At 37.4% G+C, this 23155-nt stretch overlaps 1 protein-coding gene across 1 annotated transcript in view; it reads right to left on the bottom strand.

Annotated features, from left to right (window-relative positions):
- galnt1 (UDP-N-acetyl-alpha-D-galactosamine:polypeptide N-acetylgalactosaminyltransferase 1) overlaps positions 1-23155 on the bottom strand; it is a 92056-nt gene that overhangs the window by 5640 nt on the left and 63261 nt on the right. The window contains exons 5-12 of the mRNA XM_039679565.2: positions 18279-18445; positions 10528-10735; positions 9192-9362; positions 6618-6735; positions 6293-6473; positions 4361-4500; positions 397-495; positions 163-297 (exon numbers count right to left, since the gene is read on the bottom strand). Coding sequence (XP_039535499.1) covers positions 163-297; positions 397-495; positions 4361-4500; positions 6293-6473; positions 6618-6735; positions 9192-9362; positions 10528-10735; positions 18279-18445 — 1219 coding nt within the window. The remainder of the gene's footprint in view (positions 1-162; positions 298-396; positions 496-4360; positions 4501-6292; positions 6474-6617; positions 6736-9191; positions 9363-10527; positions 10736-18278; positions 18446-23155) is intronic.

The raw sequence follows: 23155 nt of genomic DNA, 5'->3' as shown, positions 1-23155 counted from the left end.
ATACGGTAACGTTCCCCTACCGTTACAAACTAACCAGGGTTCATCCACATTTCTACATATAAATTTATGACTTTTGAGGCAAATATTCATGACCTAACATTACATTAACATTAAATGTCTGTGTATACATGTCCAGGTTTTTCATGACCCTGATACACTTACCAAAGGGTCATATTCCCAGAGCTGGTTGCCTTTCAAGTGATGGCACTTGAGCATCATAACCGGGCCATTGAGTTTGGACACATCCAAACAGAGGTCATCAGTTCGGATCTCTTTATTGGCCGTGTACGAAAAAACCTGAGCAGGTGGAAAAGGTCACAATACATCAGTGTCAAACCAATTGTAAAGATCAATACCATTACTCTAAATATGTGTTGAAAGAGATGAGGAGCTGACCTGGTTGCCGCCCATGCCGTGGCAGTTGAAAATGCCCACTTTCTCATTCTCTTTCCTGGCCATGTTATCCAGACACTGGTTAGTCTCCACATTACGGATCTGCAATCGGACAGATCGCACAAATAGATTAGACACACTCAAGCAGCTCTCCTGCATGAATTAACAGTCACGTCTCTGTCTGAGTGAGAAACATGGTTAATTACCCAAAGCTTATCGCACACCAGGTGGGGTTGGGGGGAGTATTGACGAACAGAGGCAACTGTGCCAATCAAACACACAAACACGCACATAAATGTGTACTTGATGAAAGACAGCAAATGAAGGGAAAGACAGCTCACTGCTTTCATCCAAAACACTGAGGTACACAAACGTCAAGATCAGTGGGGCTTAAACCATGACAAACTTATTTAACAGCTTCACTGGCAGCATGCAATTATATTTAGCCGATGTTTCATGTAAACACTGATTTAATACTTGGCTGTTTTATTTTATGAAAGAAAAAATCCAATCTTTTTTTTTTTTTTTTAAACAAAGAGAGGTTAAATTACTGGAATGCACAGCCCCTCATATTTAATAATAATACCAACTCCCTGCAGTTCAATACAAGGAACTCAATTCATAACAGTGGCGAAGACACTGACAGGTTATGATGTTATAGTTTATGTCAAGATGTCAAAACAAAGACATCTCAAACAATGTCATATTTGCATTCAAAATGTCATCATTGAGCGAGACACTTAATGACAGTTGTCATAAACATGCATAAACCCTACTTCACATTCAAGACATATGTCATGTCATGGTTATGAAGGTGTCATGTTAGTCTTATGCACACCCCTTCAAGTAAAGTGTTACCGAGATTTTTCCTTTTTAACATTTAGCTTTATAAGGTAGCCTACCTTATTTCTATCCAAATTAATTGATGTAAACATTGTTATATTTTGTTACTAAACTTAATGAAATTCTGTTTGGTCAGCAAATGTTTTGAGAATCACAATACACTTATTGTGATGCTTTTTTTATAGTCCTTTCTAATGATGTAAATGTATATAGGCTGCCTGCTGAACATGGGTTTGAGCTCTTATTTTTCTGAACTCAAAAAGTTCAGATTAATGCATTTAACTTAAAATAAATGCAGAAAACCTTTCTTGCCCCTGGATCTAGAAGAACTGAGGTCCACCCCTCATTAGGGCTGTCACTTTAGAGAATTCGGATATCAAATATCAAGATACTTTTTTATTTGAAGGTGCATCTTTTACAGTTGTTAAAACAACTGTAGAGTGAAGGGTGTAGGTTTTTACCTTTTACAGTTCAAATGTACCTTTCTGGACAAGGACAGTTTATTGTACATACATTTTCAATGGAGGGACAGAAAGCTCTCAGACTAAATCTTAAATAACTTAAACTGTGTTCCGAAGATGAACGGAGGTCTCACCGCTTCACCATCTTGCTTGTAGTAAATGTTTGACGAACCTACTCACAGAGTTGCTATGATGTGTGATTGGACAATGGACGTTTTGGGGGAAGGGCTGGCAAAAGGTCAATCGTGTGGCCTCTGCTACAAAACTTTCAATCTCTGTAGCACCAGTGCTATGTGCAAAAAAAAGGTTAATATACAGCCCTGGGCCAGTAGCGGTTCTAGGCACGGGCGAACCGGGCAGTCGCCCGGGGCGGCATTTCTTCATGTCACATGGGGGGCGGCACGCACGAGCAGTTAAAAAAATCCTCTGTGCCTCGAAGGTTTTCTATTTTTTTTACCATTTCGATTCAATTATTGGCAATGGCGCCCCTAATTTCTGAGAAGGTGCCGTGCACAAAAGCGATATCAAGGGGGTCTCTTGATTAGTTCACGAATCGCGTCTTTTGCGCGCTCGAGGTCGTTATTTCAAATAGGCGATTAGGCGCACGGGAAGCGCGCTCATTATGCGCTCGCGGGAGGCGCGCTCATAAACTTTTCAGTATGGGAGTGCTCGTGCACCCAAAAACATGGGTGTATTTTCTCTTCTCCATAAAAAAATCTTTTAGCAGAGCTTCAGCAAGCGTTTTTCTGTGGTGGAAATACATTAGCTACTAAAACTTCTTTGTCATTGCATGTGGAGAGCCCAGTGCATGGTTGTATAACAACGAGAGCCATGGGCAAATCGGTCCGAATTTTACTATTAATAATAAAAGATAAGCGACTGTGCATTATAAATGTCAGGAATGTATCTTTATTGACTCATTCTTTTTATAGAGATGATTGAATGCTGAAATATGAGGTTTATATTTTTATAAAATCTCTTTTTGTGTTAACCTTTTTTTAAGTTTAGTAGGTAAGATAAAAGACACTCCTTTAAAACAAATCTTTAATGTTATTAACTTGGTGAATTGATTGTGTATTAGGCTTTTTGTGTATGTGATCATGTTGGTCACTATATTCATGAAATTAAAATAATTTACATAATGATCAACTTTGTCTTTTTACAGTAGCCTATATGCAAAGTACAATTTTCTATTTTCTAACATTCTAACATTTTAAGAGTGACATGGGGCTACAAAAGCTATTTTAGGTCTATAACAGTTTGGATAGTGTTTAATATGAGAGCTGTTCAAAATTATTTAAGAGATAAGAGATAAGTATTGTGTTACTAAATAAGTATCTCTCAGACCCTTTTACTTTTAAAAACTCCATTTCGTGACAAATATTGTTTAACAAGCCATAACTAAAAGTGTGCCATGCATATAATTTAAGGCAATAACCAATGCGCTAATGGTTACTTCCTCTCTTAAAAGTTAGATTAAACTAGCAAAATAACTGGATTCTATTAACTGTGTTTTTCAAATGAACGGTATGTGATTTTATTGTTGGGTTGTTGTTGTTTTGTTTTGTTTGTTTGTTTGTTTGTTTGTTTGTTTTTTTTTGGGGGGGGGGGGGGGGCGCTCGAAGGGGGTCTCGCCGTGGGTGTAATTCAGAGTAGAACCGCCACTGCCCTGGGCATAGCGTAAAAGATCAATGTTGGGATTTTAAGAATCAATACTGAGATCGTTCAAATGAAACAAGCAAATGATCATAAAATCTATATTTTTACCCAGCCCTGACCTCTCATGCTTTCTGCTTTATCTTATTGTCCCAGCTCCTAGACCTTATTTTCACACACTATACTGTTAAAAAGTCACTAAGATTCTTTTTAATTAAGAAATTAATACATTTCCTCACAGCAAGGATGCTTCAAATTGATCAGAGTCTTTTACATTGTTACCAAAAAAAATGATATTTCAAATAAATGCTGTTCTTTTGATAGGTTTATTCATCGAAGATTGCTGGAAAATAATGTATAATCGGGGTTTCAACAAAAATATTAAGCAGCACAACTGTTTTCAACATGGATGCAACATAGAATGATCATCCCTGTGATGTCATTTCCTCCATATATAATATCCGTGTCCTGTCCTACACCTAACAACATCACCATCAGCGGCAAGGAGAGACAAGGATGGGCTAAAAGTGAACGAACCGTGGACAGCACGGAAGATAGAGCCTTAACCAGTCAGGAGAACAGACAGACTCCGTTCTCAGCGAGTTTCAGACATCAGAGATGACATGTATGTTTTATTCATAAGAATGTCTGATAAAGAGAGGCGGCGATGGACAGATGGAACGAAAGTGTGAGAGACGGAGAAGGAAACAAGACGATGACAGAGGGAGAGCAGACTAGGAGAGAATAAATGCCTCACATTTGATTTCCTGAACACAGTGACTGTAATGAAAAAACAACAATCAATTCCTGTGACCCGAGAAAAAGACTGTCCCTCGCTAATTCACACCTGCACTTCAACACACACACACACACATAGAAATGTGTTTATCGCACTCTGCCATGCTTTCCCTTTTTTGCTATCAGCATGTGTTTGTCTGTGTGTGTGTGTGAGTGAGAGAGAGAGAGAGAGAGAGAGAGAGAGAGAGAGAGAGGAGAGAGATACAGACCTCTCCCAACGAGTAGTAGTGGCGCGGTATCTGGGAGTCGGGGTAGACATTTTCAAGGTACCAGGAGAACGGCTTACACTGCAGTCTCTGTCTCAAGGATGCTCTGACAGAGATGTCTCCATAATCCACTTTAGTCACACCTGCAACAAAGAAACGTACACAGAATGTAAAACTAAAGCTATACATTTAGTTATTCCACCATGATTCTAGTGTGTTTTTGGGTGCTAAGGTGGTTTTTAGCATGTTGCTATACAATGCTCTGGATTGCTATGGCTTCGCAAGGTGGTTTGTAAGATGTTTGGTTCAGATCTCTCCTTCAGTTAAACCATTCTATTGTTCCCCAGACAAAAGTCTGACCATGATCGCTTCAAAAATGTATAGCTGACCTCTCCTTTACAAGCGGCATTGAGGAATTATCCCTGCCTGTAGCACACACAATAAAGGACGAGATACATGCTGAACTTTGATACTTATTGTTAGGGTTTTGTCCAAACACTTGCCTTGCAGCACTAATAATCAGGAGAGAGTCTACAGAGGCATTCGTATAGAGGAGGGAAAGAATAACACAATACGCACACAGTCACAAAGATAGCTCTGAGCTGCACTGGATACTATTGACAGTGACATTAATATCTATTATCCAACGTCTCCTTCTGAGTCAATATGGCTCGAGTGCCCAAGAGCGCTGATAACACACACACACACACCACATTATAGAGAAAGACACAGAGATAGAGAATAGAAAGACATAGAAAGAGACCGAGACAGGGAATGGCAGAAGAGATAAGGAAATGTTATTTCAAAAAACTGCAATATTGTGTCTTACTTAGGGCTGGACGATATGATGATATTATTGTGTGTGTGTGTGTGTGTATATATATATATATATATATATATATATACTACCGGTCAAAAGTTTTAGATCGGTAAGATTTTTTATGTTTTTAAAAGAAGTCTCTTCTGCTCACCATAAAAAAAATACAAAAAAAATTTAAAATACAAAAAAAAAACAGTAATATTGTGTAATATTATTACAATTTAAAACAGCGTTTTTCTATGTGAATATATAGTGAAGTGTAATTTATTCCTGTGATCAAAGCTGAATTTACAGCATCATTACTCCAGTCTTCAGTGTCACATGATCCTACAGAAATTATTATAATATGATGCTCAAGAAACATTTATGATTATTATTATCCATGTTGAAAACTGTTTTTTTACATTTTTATTTCAGGATTCTTTGATGAATAGAAAGTTCAAAAGAACAGAATTGATCTGAAATGGAAAGCTTTTGTAACATTAATCACTACCATTCAAAAGTTTGGGGTCAGTAAGAATTTATTTTTTATTTTTGGGGGAGAGAAATTAGAAAATACTTTTATTCATCAAGGATGAGTTAAATTGATCAAAAGTTACAGTAAAGACATTTATAATGTTAGAAAAGATTTTATTTTAAATAAACGCTGTTCTTTTGAACTTTCTATTCTTCATAGAATTTTGGGGGATAAAATGGTACACGACGGTTTTCAACATTGAAAATAATAATTTATGTTTTTTGAGCATAATATCAACATATTAGAATGATTTCTAAAGGATCATGTGACGCTGAAACCTGATGTGTAATCAGCAAAAGTAATGATGTTGAAAATTCAGCTTTCAAATTACATTTTAAAATCTATTAAAATAGAAAACAGTTATTTTAAATTGTCATAATATTTCACAATATTACTGTTTGTATTTTTTTTTTATCGAATAAAGCAGCCTTGGTGAGCAGAAGAGACTTCATTTAAAAACATAAAAAATCTTACTGATCTAAAACTTTTGACCGGTAGTGTATATATTGACAATATCTCTCTAATGCCCCGATGTTGATTTCTAAGGGGAAAAAATGACAAAAAATATGTTTCACAAGTAGCATGTAATGTGACTGACCAGGTGAGATGATGTAGAAGAAGTTCTTGAACTCATCCATCCAGACCTCTGCCAGCCGTCTGTTGTTCTTGTTGATGATTTGCCCAGTTCCACCAGGGAACGTGTACGGCGTCGCCTTACGGAACACGTGACCGACATGAGAACATGTGACAATCTCAAGCGTGCCCCCGCACTGCCAAATCTAATCAACACAGATACATATTAGTCCACAGAACATGAGCAAATCATCAATAACCGCAGAACAGCATACTATATATGCAAAAGTGGAATTGTGGGTAGGATTGCGATGGTGGTTGAATGATTTAATCTCGGGGGTGAGATTTACCCTAAAGGAGATCTCCAGGTTCTCTCCTCCCCAGATGTCCATCCCTGCATCGTATGTGCCAATCTCCTGGAAATAATCTCTGTCTATGGAGAAGAGACCACCTGCCATGGTGGGGGTCCTGATAGACAATGCATAACAAAAAAAACAAAAAACACACACAAGTGATGTGAAATTCTGTGATGCAAAAACAGGCCCTTCAGGGGAAAGATCATATCTTATAAAAGCAGCTCTTCCTCTCCAGTTCACTCCGTCACATACAAGCATGCTGCGTGTCACTCAGAGGAACGAGATCTTCAATAGTTATGACATGTTTGCATGTGCCTATTTTGGCAACAGCATATCCTTCTTTAAATATCTTTCACTCTTGTTTGTCCACTTCCCTCAGCAGGCACCCTCTGTTCTTTCCTGTTTTCCTTCCATCCATCCCCTGCAGCTTGTCTCATTTACAGTTGTGTTTTCCTCAAGTAAGAACCTGTTTTTGTTATGCTCTCAAGTTGTTTTCAAGCGCAGAAAACCAAGCACTGAGGTAAAAGAAGATGCAACAAACTGAAGCGTCAGAAACACAGGATCTCTAAAGAAATCAGGCCGCAGAAAGCTAAGAACTACTCTGTTCCTGTAGTTATAAGGTGAGCAAGTAAACACTCTCCTCTTGGTAAAGTGCTGGTGTGGATTAAAACTCTCTCATCTGTGTGTTAACTCTAGTGTTTAGCTGCAGGGCTGGGGAAACACTTTTAAATTACGCAGCATTAAGTTGCATGTAAAATACCTTTTTGGAAAGTAAAAAATAAATGTTGAATTTACATTTAAAAGGACTTTACATATACAGTATGAGCCATTGCCTAGTGATTAACAAAAATGCTCTGATTCATTGTGTCGTAGTGCTCCTGCGGGCAATGCAAGTTCAATTCTGGCTTGTGACATCTAAATCATTATTTTTATACAGTATGGCATATATTTTAGTGTCTGTTAAAAAATGGGGGTCCCACTTACCATGTACTTACATTGAAATGAATAATTTGATACAATGGACTTATTGTGTACATACATGTTTTTACATTGTACTTATATGTTAAAAATACCAGTATGTAATTACAGCTGTAATTAATATATGTAATTACATCTGTAATTACACAGCTGACCCATCCCTTACACTTAAACCCACCCTTAAACCTACCCATACCACCACACCTGTCCCTAACCTTACCCATATCACATCTCAATAGCAGCAAAAGTGATTTACAATACAACTTATTTATTTTTAAATAAGTACATAGTACTTAAAGCCACTTAATATAAAGTGGGACCAAAATGGGGAAAGCTTTCTAAAAGGATCATAAATTATGCCTCTGAAAAAAAGCTGTTTGAAATGGAATACTAATGTGTAAAACAATTGACAAAAGTTAGTCCTCTACATTGTCACATGGCCACACAGGGTATTAGAAAAAAAAGGTCAATGGGTCTCATTCACTAATAATTGTGTGGATTATTTCGTATTTGTATGCACAGGAGAACTTCTCACAAAATAAAGATTTCATGCACAAATTAGTGCGTATGCATGCTTAGTGAATGAGGCCCATTTTCTCCGAAAAATGCAGTTTAGCTTACTTTGTATGTTTCATTTTGTGTAAAAATGTCTACTCTTGGCTGCCTTCTGAAATAGTTTATTCAATTTACTTCTGTTAATTTGTTACACTGTAATTATTACACACACACATATTACCATATTATTATTTTTATAGTACAGGTCTAGAGTAATTCTAGATTTTTGATTAGTCAATTCAATTCAGCAGTCAAATATTTCACAATAATGTCTGTTACCCACTTAAACATTTATATATTCAGTTATAAACACTATATAACTGAATATATAAATGTTTCTCATAAAATATTCTGTCATGTAATGTCAGTCTAAACCTCTCACTGGAGGAAAATATTATAATGATTTTAATTTCGGTCTGTTCATCTCACAAACTTACACTACCGTTCAAAGGTCAATAATATCTCATAAAGTGTATATATTTAACCTAAAATACAGTAAATAATATTTTGAAATATGTCATATGATCCTTCAGAAATCATTTTTATATGCTGATTTGGTGCTCAAGTATCATTTCTTATTGTTATCAATGTCAAAAACAGTTGTGCTGCTTAATATTTTTGTTAAAGCCATGAAACATTCTTTTTAGCCTTCTTTGATGAACAGAAAGTTGACAAGAACAGAATTTAGTCGTAAACTAATTAATTAATAAGCAAACAAAGTAGATCAAGAATCATTTTGGAATCAAGGATTGTGACTCCCAGAATCGTAATTGATCGGATTGTGAGGTGCCTAAAGAATCCCATCCCTAGTAAGTAGACTACTTTTATGCAGCTTTTGTGCGTTTGTCCTTATTTTCCTATTGCGTTTCATAGGGAAAATAAAAGCACAGTGGTCTGGAATGACATCAGGGTGAGTAAATAATTACAGAACTTACATTTTTTGGTCAACAATCCCTAGTAAGGTCATTCTACCATGGACATACACCATCCTATTCAATCTTGATCTGACTGCATAACAAAGATTTTGTGTGTTACCTGACAGGCAGCGTTCTGTCTCCTTTCCTGCGGTCCATCTCTCTCTGTGGAACCGGATACCAGCGGAAGTTCAGTTTCCAGTTAAACCCACCGTATGTCATATCAGACCCTGCCATGTACTCAAATGTGTCATCACTGATCACGTCAATGATGGGACACACTACGGTTTTCCTATGAAAGACAAACACAAAAGAGATATTAGCTGTGCACTTTCAATGCTTTCACAAAGACAACCTCAACTAGCAGAATAAATGAGTTTTGTCTGCCACAGAATGCCCTTTTTATTTTGAATTCAGCTGGCACACGACAGACACACCTCTCTTTACTCAAACAGATGCAGACACAAATCAGAAGGGACGTCTCGCTAAACTTGTGTCATCAATCAGCACCAAGAAGCCCGCTGTGATGCTAACCCAGGCAATGAGGATGGATAATACCCACACACACACTTTCCTCTCCTAAATTCTGCAGACTGAAGCTTCATCAGCTAATGATGCCGCCTGAGGCAACACAACACAGAGAATCAGCATGTGTATGTGGGCATGTGCGTATCTTTAGAAGAGAGGAGATATTCTCTGCACATAAATCCTCAAAGAATCAAATTCAGATAAAAGTAAGTTCATGTTTCTATACCCTACAAGTTCTCCATTTCAAGCACAAATGCAGCCTGAGGTGAAACCAAACTACAAAACTGTAATAATAAAGCACAGGGAAAAAACGAAACTCTGAGAGCTATTGATCGCTCAGCTCTCTGCAAGCCAACATGCTAAAAGGGTGGAAAAGAAAGTGTGAAAATGACTGGTTTGTTTTTATGTTCCACCACAAATTGCAGAAATTAAATAAAAGGCATGTGCTTATGGGTGTAACTTTTTTTGTTTGTGACCACATATATGTGTAAGATTTCAATCGACTAGTGGAATGATATTCCCAACCAATGAAAAAAAATCTGAAAGAAAAAAAAACAATTCTCTTAAGTCTTCATGCTTTAATTATTGGGGAGGGGGAAATTCTGATATAGACCATTTCACAAGATGTAAACAACACTGGTCCAGAAACACTTCCTGTTTCAGTTTGTAACTGTTTTCTTTATTTCACATGTAAAGAAAACATCTTAAAGATGTTTGTTTAACTTTTTGATTTAGTTTTAAATGTTCTGTTGGTTGTATTTTATCCCAGCTTTTATGTAGTGTTAAAAAACTGAAACAGGAAGTGCTTCTAGACCAGTGTTGTTTACATCTTGTGAAATGGTCTATACACATACATACTGTAAATATGCATTCATTTTCAAGCAAGTATATACCTTAAAGTATTGCATCTCAGAAGTAGTAGTGCTTACTTGTCAAGTCTGATGCGAGCGAGGAGAGGCTCAAGCCAGCCGGTGGTGCACTCACAGTGGGCATCCAGGAAGGTAATCACCTGACCTGTGGAGATGGACGCCCCCTTCAACCGAGCGCGAATCAGACCCGAGCGCTGCTCCATCCGTACCACCCTGACCGGCACCTCCAACTTTCGCACATACTGCTCCAACTGCCGCTTCAGAAAGTCTACAAGAACACAAGAGGTAGTTACACACTGGTTTCCCATAAACAAGAATTATATATTGGTAACTTGGGGAGGATGTGACTTTGCATACATTCAAAATAACAATTTCCTTATAATATTCATCAGTGAGTGGATGCAAAGAGACTGAAAAAAATGACATCTTCCATATGCAAACACATACATCGAATGCACGTTTTAGCCAGGGACTAAGGCACAATCTGAAAAGTTGGGTGAGGCACATTATTAATCTTGTCTAGCTCATGAATATTAATTACAGTAGGTCAGGCAATATTCGTAACCGATTTGCTGATTACCTCTAACCAACTCCGTGATCATTTGTAAGACTGACAATGCCTCCAGTGGACTGAGGTGGGGTTTTTTTTGCCCTTTAATTTGTCTTTTTCCGCCCTTTAATTTGTCTTTTTCCATGGCTGTCTACAACTTTTATTCCACACTATGGTTGAACAAAGAAAAGCTCTTGAAATATTATGATACTGGCCAAAAACATGTGGGGGCATAATCTCTTGATGATGGATAGAAAACCTTTCATTAACAATTTCCCCCAGTTCAATCATTAATCAAGTATTGCTCTACATCAGCATCTGCAGGGTCGGCTCTCTCGGCACATGTGGATCTGCATCCTCAGCTGCAGCAGCCATCTTAAAATACTGCTGTGGGATATCAGTGCTTTCCGTTTCGATTAAATCATCTAAGCCACTGAATGGCTTGATATGTGTTCAGACATAAAGATCAGACTGAAACTGTGAAACAATACAGAAGCAGCCTGTGAAACATCAACATTCATTTACAGTTACAGTACATTTATGATTGAAATAACATACTTTAGGAAAATGTTTTTTTTTTTAATTTTTACTTTTTTGTTGATATATTACTTTTTTTTAACATAATAAATGTTTGTAATATATTCAATTAATGAACCATGAAACAGCTTTAAATCTAGAAGTTATGTTCTGTATTCCAGATGCTCTTCAATTAAAACAAATGAGTAAAACTGAGTTTTTATATTATTCATATTGGGTATATATTCATAATCATTTAAATACTTTATTTCATCCTGAAGCCCCCTAGGAAATTTCCTGAGGGCCTCTGGTTGAGAACCATTACTGTAAGTGGATTATTTTAAAGGACAGTTCAACAAAAATATGTTTATATTTCCGACAATGGATCACAAAGTTTAGCAGAATGTCCATGATGTTCATTTACAACCAATGAACGTGAAACGAAAAACAGCCCCAGTACCCACTAACCTACATTTCATGGAAAAAGACATCCGCAAGGACATATGACATAAATTTTCCTAGGAAAAATATGTACTTTAAAAAAAATAAATTAAATATGCTGGTTTTGAACAACATGAGGGTGAGTAGATGACTGAATTTTAGTGAGACATTCCTGTAACGAAAGCAACAAATAAAATCTGTACAAAGGTCCAAATCTGTCCCCCAAAAAAATCTATATATGTCAAACACTCTCACAGATCCAATAATAGGCCTTTAGAAAAATCTGACAGGAGGACATGTCAGTGTAATGCAGTCTTACAGAGGGTTTATCTGCTCTCTCATGCTTTATTTGAGGTGTGATCTGTGGAACAGAATGCTCTGAACTACAAAGAGAGCAGGAGCAGCAACAACATAAGTTCATCCATCCTTCATTATTTCCACTTAAAGGAGTAAATATTATGGAAATGAAAGGCAATGCGAACTCCATTACATATTGTTTAAAACAAGTCCAGTAGATGCACCACTCAAATGAAAACTCGTCACTCTCAGCAGAAACGTGAGCAAATCTATGCACACGCATAAATCAATATCCTGCCGTATTCCTCTAGTCCTTTAAGTGGAAATAAAGAGGAGGAAGAGAGTGGGCGGAAAGAGAGAGGAGGAGAACAAGAGAGATCATTATTAGAGGACAAAATTGAGCGGCAGGAAGATGAGAGAAAGAATTTGGGTCTTTATCTCTCCACAGGAGCGGCAGATTAGCACAGATGAGGGAGGAGGGGGGCTGGCAGCTATTCTTATGCAGGATGTGACCTGCGCAGTCAATCTATTACCAAATGAACTAGTGCATGTGTGTGTGTGCGCGTGACAGAGAGAGAAAAGAAGACATCGATGTGTCTTTTTTGCAACTGTCAAAATGTCACAGTGGTTAGACAGGAGTGTGTGTGTGTGTGTGTGTACACACCATGCATGGGCCTCAATGATGCTTCAAAGCACTTCTGGATGAAGACTCTGTCAATGTCTCTGCAGTCTCTTTTACCCACAGACTGAATTCTGATGTCATTACAGTTATTCCAGCTGCATATTTTCTGTCATGGTGGGCACTTTCCATTGACTTTTATACTGAGGTAATGATGTTTTTCGATCCCTACTCTGATCTAAAAAGATTAGTTCACCCCACAATGAACATTCCTTCACCATTTATTCACCCTCATGTTGTTCCAAACCTCAATCACTTACTTCTTTGAAACTAAAGAAAAAATGTATTTTTTTTGTTAATACCGTTAAAAGGAGCTAATTTTCAGTGAAATTTCACATACATAATGTCCAATGTCCATTATCAATAGTGAAGCGATGTATGAAGCAACAGCTCAAACAAAAGTCACTTGTTGGTCAAAGCTGGGAACTTGATTTGAACCCATTGCGGAATCTGTGTGGGGAAATTTTTTGTCAATTAGGTTCAGTCAATTGACCGTTCTCAAAGACCCGCCCTCTTCGGTTACTGTTGCTATTTCCGACAAGCCACGCTGCTCTCACCATGTTCTCACACAAAGGAAAATACATTGCAGAGCAAAGAGGACCCTGACAAGCTGACAGACCAGGTTACTTTTGATATGAAAGAAACTCTCAACTTTCGAATTTGGTCATTTTTTAAAGAAATTTAAACAATACATGCCGTTTAGTGGCTCTTTAATGTGTTGACAGATCGCTTTTGAGCCTCATAAAGCTGCTCATGAACCAATCATCTTTTCCTTCTAGGTAATTTATAGCATCAAATAAACATGAATGAGCATAAGAAGGAATGTCGTTTTAACCGTGGAAAGACATCAGTACACACAGTTTTTCAAGTTCTAATCGCTAATGGCGGATTATGATTGGTCAGATCACCTGTCAATCAAACTCCCTGCGAAGGGTCAATTGGGTCCTGAAACGACAATTTTGACTTTCCTTGGTCTGCAGAAAAAAAGTCACACAGGTTTGGAAAAACATGAGGGTGAGTAAATGATGACAGAATATTCCTGCCGTTTTCTTTGCGAAGGTCCTCATTACTTAGGTGATTTCAAGTTTTTGTCCACACAGAACATGCAAAACCTGACGCAAAAAAAAAAAAAAATGTATCCTACTAAGAATACAAACACACATACAACAACAAAGTATTTTACTAATGTTAGCTTTTAGCCACACTGGTATGAAAACAAAAGTAGTGTACTCAGCTTCCTGTAGTCAACAACACACAATATGACTCAATATGAACTAACACAGATACTCAAAATAGAATAAGGCAGACACACACATTTGTGAAACCGCTAATGAGGAAAAGATAGATATTATCACTAGCAGTTACATTTACCTTCGAATACAAACCATATATCTGATAACTAAAAGAGAGCAAAAGAAATACAAAGAGGAACCTCAAGAGAAAGAGAAAATCAATTCAGTGAAAAAATATATGAAGGACAGATTGAGAAAAGGATAGTATTTTTGAGATTTTAAGTTAATATTTTGAATTTTTGAGATTTTAAGTTAATATTTAAATATTTAAACAACACATTCACATTTTTGTGGTTCTCTGAAGTTGGTTAATGGTCACGACATGCAGGTAAACAAAAAAATATCTTTATGTATTTAATTACATTTTTTTTATTTGAAAAAAATAAATAAAATAATGTTTACATTTCCATAATTTGATTAAACATTATCTTTTTTTATCTACACACAAAACCTTTCCAATTCCCTCACAATACCCAATTTGGGAAACCATGACACAGTGAACTCAAAACAATTAAGCTGCAGTACTAATACAGACAAAGTGGGTTTGAATCTAGCTCACAACTTTCCCAAATACTATTTCATTCCTCTTCTAATTTCCAAACAGAGCTGTGAGTTGTGTTTATGTAAGTGTGTGTGTGTGTGTGTGTGTGAGAGAGAGAGAGAGAGAGAGAGAGAGAGAGAGAGAGAGAGAGTGCTGATCACATCACAGTGCTGTCAGCGGTCTCTTTGGCTGCTGTCTGTGTTTGTGAGTGAATGTTAACCCCGGAGCTGTCCACCCCAAGCCGGGTCACATGGAGCACCCGAGCAGGGCTTTCAGCAGCCATGGCAATGATGCCCAAGGGCAACAGAGTTGCGCAGAGGTCAGTAATATAGAAGTCATTGGCACTCCAGAGCAGCTGCCATCGAGACCACTGGCAGCATGAGGCACAGTTCTACAGTCAGAGGTCACTCAGAGTCAGTGGCGAAAATGGGATTGTGTTGTGAGATGTGACGGGATTTACGTCACATCTTTACATATAAAGAAGGAGCCTCGGCTAGTTGGCTATATTGCGTGTGAGTATACTGAAGGTGGAGATTTATACAGCACTTGATATAATTAAACTTACCAATTTTATGGTGGATCCAGAAAGGATCAAACTCAAAGTCATAACCAGAACAAAAGTGGATGTTTCTTAATTGTTCAGACGACATTTTCCGGTGAAAATATTATGTTTGCCATACTTCCAAAAAGAATAATCTGTGATTCTGAATGCCAGTATCCACACCGGCGCGGTGACTCACAGCCTCACAGTCTCCTCAAACATTGTGTTCATCCACGCTGTGACGTGTCGAGGGTGTTAAAGTACAACTCATGTAAAGTTGATAATTCTGCTTATGACTGCAATTGCAGATTTCAAACGAAGATGGCGACAAAGAGGAAAAACGCCGGACCGTAATTCACATACAATTCAGATAACTTAAATGATCTAAACTAGATCTTCTTACCTCACATCTCTAAGTCTAACCACTCTTTTAATTTAACAATCAATAGGAAACAACATGACCCATCACAAACAAATAATTCAGTTGTCCGATTCAGTTGAACTTCATGACATTGTACAATTTATGACGAATTTTTTACACACTGTCTTTGTTTTACTATACTTTCATAAATGTTCTGTGTGTCTGGTCGTGTCACTGCCTCGACATTCAGCAGATCTCTGTTTACATCAATGCAGGGAGAAGCGACGGCACTGCAGTGGCAGAGAAAATTATTCAGTGCTATGGGAAAAAATGCAGGTAGAATCAAGCGCAGCTCTTTCTAAGCCTAGACTGAATAATTACACTAATAAGAACAACACGGCAAAATCCGATTTCCCACGTATCCCTGCAGAGCAGTATACATGATAACTTGATTTATCATTTAAAATACCTCATGAGTCATTTTAATGAGTTTTACAGTGAGGTGTTAGGCTTAATAGACTAACGTATATATCATTTCAGGATTTAATAAAATTTCAACCACAGTGGATGATATCCACAATGCATAGTTTATAAAAGAGCAAGAAAGCTCAAAGCTTTTTTTATACCAATTGTTTAATATTATGGTTCACATATTCTAAAATTGAGATGCACTGGTAATAAAATTCTGGTCCATACCAAAAAAACAATAATTATTTTCATGTTATGGCTGATAACCGATAAATTGCCTATTTTAATTCTGCTTGGTCCATAAATTTCTATTTAAATTTACAAATAAAACAGTAAAATTAAAATATTTCTTTTAAATGCTACAAGTGGCGTTGGCATAGGTATATGCGAGGGTGTCTTTGTGCAAGTTAATGATAATATAATTCCAGGTATGTATTCATTACACCTAGAAATCAACTAATCCCATAATATAGCCAAATTACAGGTTAGAGCAGATAATGGAAAAGTATACAGCTGCAAACCCACACACAGCAGCAGGCACACAATAGAGCTTGTCAGAGTTAACACACACTCTCTTTCTCTCTCCATATAAATCTGTCTTAACAAACACGCTCGCTTTATAGTGCATAAATCACATTTCATCTTTGTCGTTAATACGCAACAAGGTCACCGGCCATCTTTTTCCTCAATATGTGTTCTGTTCCCTTTTACTGCACACAAACACACACTAACACGAACACACACACACAATGAAAGCAAAGCTGACATGATACAGGCATTTTCAAAGAGTGGAAAGTACAAAACCATGTCATTATCTCTGGAGCTCTGCAGTTCAATGTCCTCATCTTAACTCCGAGATCTGTGCGAGAGTATTTATTTGTGTATGCGAGAGACATCTGTGCTTTCATTCTCTCCTCTCAGTAGTAAGCACCACAAACATCTGTCAGCGTGAAATGAAAATTCACCTAATCTATTTTCTAAAGACATGATATAGATCTTTTTGTGAATGATTCGTAATACCTCATACCTCGATCTTCTGGGAAAACAACAGATTGAGTCCACTTAAACCCTGCCTCTTTCTAACAATCAACCTCAAGCTCACATTCAGATCTGCCTCCATCCAATCAACAACTGATGGAAGTCGTCACTCGTCACCCTACATTTCTTCTTTTCCAATAATCTATTTCTAGATGTACGTCACTGCTACATTGTATTATTTGAACCATTACTAACTACTCTTTGGTTGAATGTGAATGGAGAAATGTATACAGTAGCAAAATGTCTAAGCTTCTCCTTTCCATTCACTGAAAGGGAATGGTTGATGCCTTTCAACACGATTTTCAAGGTTTTTTAATAAAAAAAATGGCTTCATTTCTTTATGGTTCTGAAATTTAAGACATAATATTCCTTTCAAAATACTTGGAATATAACAAACTTTTTTATGTTATATTTTTATACCTTTCATTCTGTAGAAAAGAGCAGCATGAGAATTCTTTCAAATATCTCTTTTTATGCTCCAAAGCAGAAAATCATAAAAGGTTTTAACAAACATGAGGGTGAGAAAATGATGCCATAATTTTATCTATTTTTTAACTATTTCTTCAAGAAAGGGTTTCTATTCAGCAAACACATGTTGGTAAAACTATAATTATGAGGACATGGTTTTTATACTGAACTTAATACATTTTCAAGCTCCCACCCATCACAGAAAACTTTCTGCATTTTTATATTTTTAATAATAATAAAAAAAATTGTTAATTTAGCATTTTGAATTACAAGGACATCGGCGTGTCCTCATAATGTAGGGGGCGTGGCCAGAAACCTGAATACACACCAGAACATAAGGACTTTGGGTCCTCATAATCTAAGTGCAACCAGAACACATACATACTTTTGTTTTTCCTTTCATGGTGAGGACTTTTCGCTGACCTTTATTGTTTTTATACTGAGATAATATCCCCTAATATTTTCAATCCCCAAACCCCTTTCTGCATTTTTATATTTTCTTTAAGACATTATTTAGCATGTTTACAAAGCTGTTAAACTTTGTACCTTTGGCTGATCAATGTAGGTGATTTCAGGTTGTATTACAAGCTATTTGTGGGACCATTGCACACACACTCACCTCTCTCACTGGCATCATCCACTAGCACGATTTCCTCTAGCAGGTGTCTGGGAGACCTGTCCATGACGCTGTGGACTGTTCGGAGCAGTGTGGTCCACGCTTCATTATGGAACACGATCACCACACTGGTGCGTGGGAGATCGTCAGGATACAACTTTGTTTTACACCTGAAAAAAAAACACACACAGAGCCAATCAGAATGGACAAAACAAGGATAATCAAGATAAAAATACTTCAATGGCTACATTCTCCGAAATTCTCGCCCCTCCAGAGCACAGACACACACCGGGTCTGGAGAGCTGCAGAGAACTGTAGAGATGAGAGGAGATTAGCACTTATCCGAAACACACAGGCGGTTATGAAGAAGAGGTAAGTGGAGAGCTGCCAAAGAGACTTTGAACATATCTCATCCAGTGTGAGGTGCTCTAAAAACAGTTGACGCAGGAATAAATTACGACAGTCTGAATGAAGTGTAACCTTCAGAGTGAATGAGCTAACAATAAATATATGAAGAAAAATTATGTATTATTACTGATGTTAGCACTTTTATCTAATAAAAGCATTTTTTTTTACTTTTTTTTACTTGTTCTCTGAGAAATATTTGCTAAAACAATAATAGAAGCTTAGCAGGATGCTTTCATACAATGAAAATGAATGGGCCATGATATAATGTCAATGGGCATTTTGCGCCGGGTAGTTATAGGAACTTAGTTATAGGAACAAGGAACCAGGGTGGTTCCCAGAGAAATAAATGTTCCCCTTGGGTCATTTCCCTTGTTACATTCACACTGCTAGTAATTCTGAAGTGACAACTTGTTGCTGTGACTTATTTTGACAGCAAGGTGGACATTTATGTTGACAGCGGTGAGAATGCCAGAGCATCACACAACGCCTATTCTTCATCTTTATTAGTTTACAATCTGTTTAAAAGTCCTGTCTAATACGTTCTTAGAAAGAACTGTAATACAAATAAAGTATATGAAAAAGTATTAGGGTTTGTAGTGTGGTTGATGCACAATGTCGCTAGTTTCGCTTGGTCCCCTCAAAGGTTGAGAGGTCCATCTACAGTATCACTGTTTTCAATGTTCATAGAGTTAGTTCTTATAGTCTGATAAACCATCACAACACACCAAATTTAAATCTAAGAAAGAGGAAATATTTTCAGTAAATGACTTTTTTTAGTTGGTTTTTAAGTGAACAATATGGAGCCCGTAAAGGGATATGGTAAAAGAATAATACTCTTTTGCATTTAGCATAAAATTTTAGCATTATATTAGCATATTAGCATTCCTGCTTCAGTATATTAGCATAAAAGTATCAAATGCTTTCACACACTCACAGAATTATAGCACTCTACCAAGAAAGTCTGCGTTCACTCAAAAATTTTGCGTTCCCCCAAGAAACTTTCGTTTGCATCCAAATCCTTTGTTTTGTGAGTTTTGCGAGCGAAAACAAACTTTCTCAAGGGAATGCAACATATCTGAAATTTAATTTTTCCTCCTATCTCAATTTTGTCCCCATCACCATTGTTCCCCCAGAAAGTTTTATTTTATTCCAATAAATGTTCCCATAAGCATTCCATCCCTCTACAATCTCATTGGTCTAAATCTCTGTCAGTCAGCCAGAGAAAGGGCACTCATTGGCCATTTGAGGGAATGTGTTGATTGTTTGGTGATTATGTAAGCGCAGGTTACTGTGCCAGTCTGTGCTGTGGTAGGAACAGGAAAGCCAGTGTTTGTTGAATCTGGAGAGCTAAAGTAGGACACACGCTTCCACTTCCTGCCTCATTTCCTGTTTGCCCTTTGACAGCTGTGGGATTCTGGCCTGCGATCACCCAAAAAGACAAAACATCAAGCACAAAACCCCATTAAGAGGCAAAATATAACCACAACGCTCAAAAAAACAATAACATTAAAACATCAAAACAATATTAGAGGCAAAAACACCTTCCAACCGATCATTTTCAGATCATTTTTCACATCAGCAAAAAAAAATGGAGGGGATGGGGGTAATGTAACTTTGCTTTTAATTTACACTTAAAGCCACACTTAAAAACAGTAACACCATAAGAACAAATACACAAATAACAAGCATATAAATAAAAGTAAGGTCAGTATTCAGGTACAGAAATGTAATCAAATGTAAAATAACACTTTAATGTTCACTGTCTAAACTGAATGTAGATTCATATTTGTTAAATATGTGTTTTGTTGTTTGGTTAACATTAATGACAATATATTTATAGACTGCTGTCACTTTAAGACCTAACGAACAGATCCAATATAATGATACACATCCGATTTCCTTCTCAACTGTTTAGGGTCACTAAAGACCGACTGTGTTTACGAGAATACTTGCAGAGATGGGTAGATTGACGATGGGTAGTTTTGTATGTATGAGTCCGTTCAAACGCAAGGAGATGCAAAAGAGTAATCAATTCGGTGTTAGTGAGGTATCTGAAACGCACCTTCATGCACTTTGGCTGCCTGCGGCTGTATGCTTAGATTACAGCATGCGATCAAGTCAAGAGAAAACATGTCCAAATGATGAACTTTTTACTCTATGATCACCCTTTCACTGAATGATGGTTAAACTTAGCAATTAATCCACAAATCGCATGCGTTCCGAACAGTGGGGCCTGGTCCGTACTCTGTACGGATCATGGATCAACTGCGACCCGTTGCACCCCTACAACTCGACACACATACACACATGCGATTAATTAAGTGAAGGTGAGAGGTTGTAGTCCATTATGTCCCATCACTGCAGTAACACAGCCCCCCCGGCCCCATCTTTCTTAAACTCATCATCTGGAAACACACAGACGGCTCTTTTTAAATTCATTAACCTGATGTCGACTCTCAGGACCCCAGACAACGGTTTAATTTGCAGCCGAAGCTTCTCATTGGTCAACCATGCAACCTGCCTGATTAAAATGAGGCAGAGATTTTTCTCTCATTCCTTGGTGTCCGTTCTCCTAGATTTCCTGTCTCTATGTAAAAATCAATTTTGTAAAGCAGGGAGATCATGCATCCCTTCCCTCCAATCGGCACAGACACCATCAAGTGTGAGTGAGCTGAGTGGGTGAGGTAGCATATGCCTGGCCATGGCTTGAGTGCGTGTGTGTGTGTGTGTGTGTGTGTGTGTGTGTGTGTGTGTGTGTGTGTGTGTGTGTGTGTGTGTGTGTGTGTGTGTGTGTGTGTGTGTGTGTGTGTGTGTGTGTGTGTTTCTAAATCAGACTAAAATAGCTGCAACGACGTGTAAACGGGTGACTGATCAAAAGATGGAAGGAATCAAATATGAAACACACACACACACACACACACACTTCACACAAACCCTCAGAGACACCAGACACACACACAATCACATTTCTCAAGCCCCAGGAATAATTGGATATATTTGGTGCAATCAAAGAGACAAAAACAGCCGTAGGTCTGTAGAACTCTTCCATCACACACGCACGCACATTATTATACAAGATTTTTTCAGACTCCTCAGGCCAAATCTTGCTTGACTTTAGCACACATAGAGAGAGAAAGAGAGATGCAGAGGAAAAAGAATGTGTGAGCTGTACTGTAGTTATTCAGTCATTTACAGGACATCCTACTAGATCGAGTGCAATGATGCAGCTCTGTGTGATTTTACACACATTTTTGGCTCTGTGTGTGTGTCTGGGAGGGATAATTGAGGACAGCCTTTCTCTTCTACTTTTCCTCTCCCTCTAAAACAGCAAGAGGACACACAGGATCAGTTAGTCATCAGTTCTCAAAGTCATCGTAATCTCAAAACCACACACACACACACATACACTACATTTAATTCCAAAACAGAATCAAAACAGAACATGAAAATAGAAAAACAACCAGCTGGTGTCAAGGGTAGCTTCATAATCCAAAACACAGACTATACGTAAATGTCGAAATCATTGTAGACTGAAGACAATATAGGAATAAAATAATCGTTACATAGGTTGTGGCACAAATATTGTGATACAAAAATATTTTGAATTGAGCAAGAGAGACTTCTATAAAAAAAAAAAAATCAACCTTTGTAAAGGTGGTGTAATCTTTTATTCAACATTTTTAAAATAATGATAATTTTCCAATTTCACGTTTGTCTGCATTTCAGATTGCCTCTTTACAGTTACCACGTTACAGCTTTCAGCATCAAACATACACACACACACACACCACACACACACACACAGTTCCCTCCCAGACAGCAGGAATGCAGCGAAGGAGAAAAGGTCAGTATTGTTCCCAGCTGTGAGCTGTTCTCTCTACGCAACACGCAACTATAAAAACAGTGTGTGTTGGCGTGGTTGTGTAAATCTATGCTGTCTGTGAGTTTACAGTCTTGACCATATGCTTTTAATGGTTCTGCATAACCTGCTAATTACAGAAATACAAGCCAAAAATACTTTGCTTACCACATTGGGAAGGAAAACCAGTAAAAGTCATGCACAAAGGCAAAAAAGAGCAAAACTAAGAAGCGAGCTATTCATAATTTAGCTTAAGAATCACATAGTGATTATGTTAATCACATCATCAAACAGTATGCAGAACAGCCAATCAGATAATCAAGCACACTGATGAACAGCTAATCATGTTATGAAGGTCAATACAACAATAAATGATAAATTAATTGGACCAGATTCCAGAGCAGGGGGTGTTCAATTAAAGTTCCAATTGGATCCAGCGAGGGTCCGGACAATACTTTTTTGGAAAAGTTATACATTTACTAGGGCTGTCAAACGATTAATCGCATCCAAAATAAAAGTTTGTGTTTACATAATATATGTGTGTGTACAGTGTATAATTATTTTGTATATATAATTCTCAAACATGCTTGTATTTAAGAAATATTTTCATGTA

Source organism: Pimephales promelas, chromosome 12 (assembly GCF_988280905.1).
Source record: "Pimephales promelas chromosome 12, fPimPro1.hap1.1, whole genome shotgun sequence".
In the NCBI taxonomy this organism is placed as follows: Eukaryota; Metazoa; Chordata; class Actinopteri; order Cypriniformes; family Leuciscidae; genus Pimephales; species Pimephales promelas.
The sequence above is the reverse complement of the archived record's forward strand: the minus strand, read 5'-3'. Positions and strand labels throughout refer to the sequence as shown.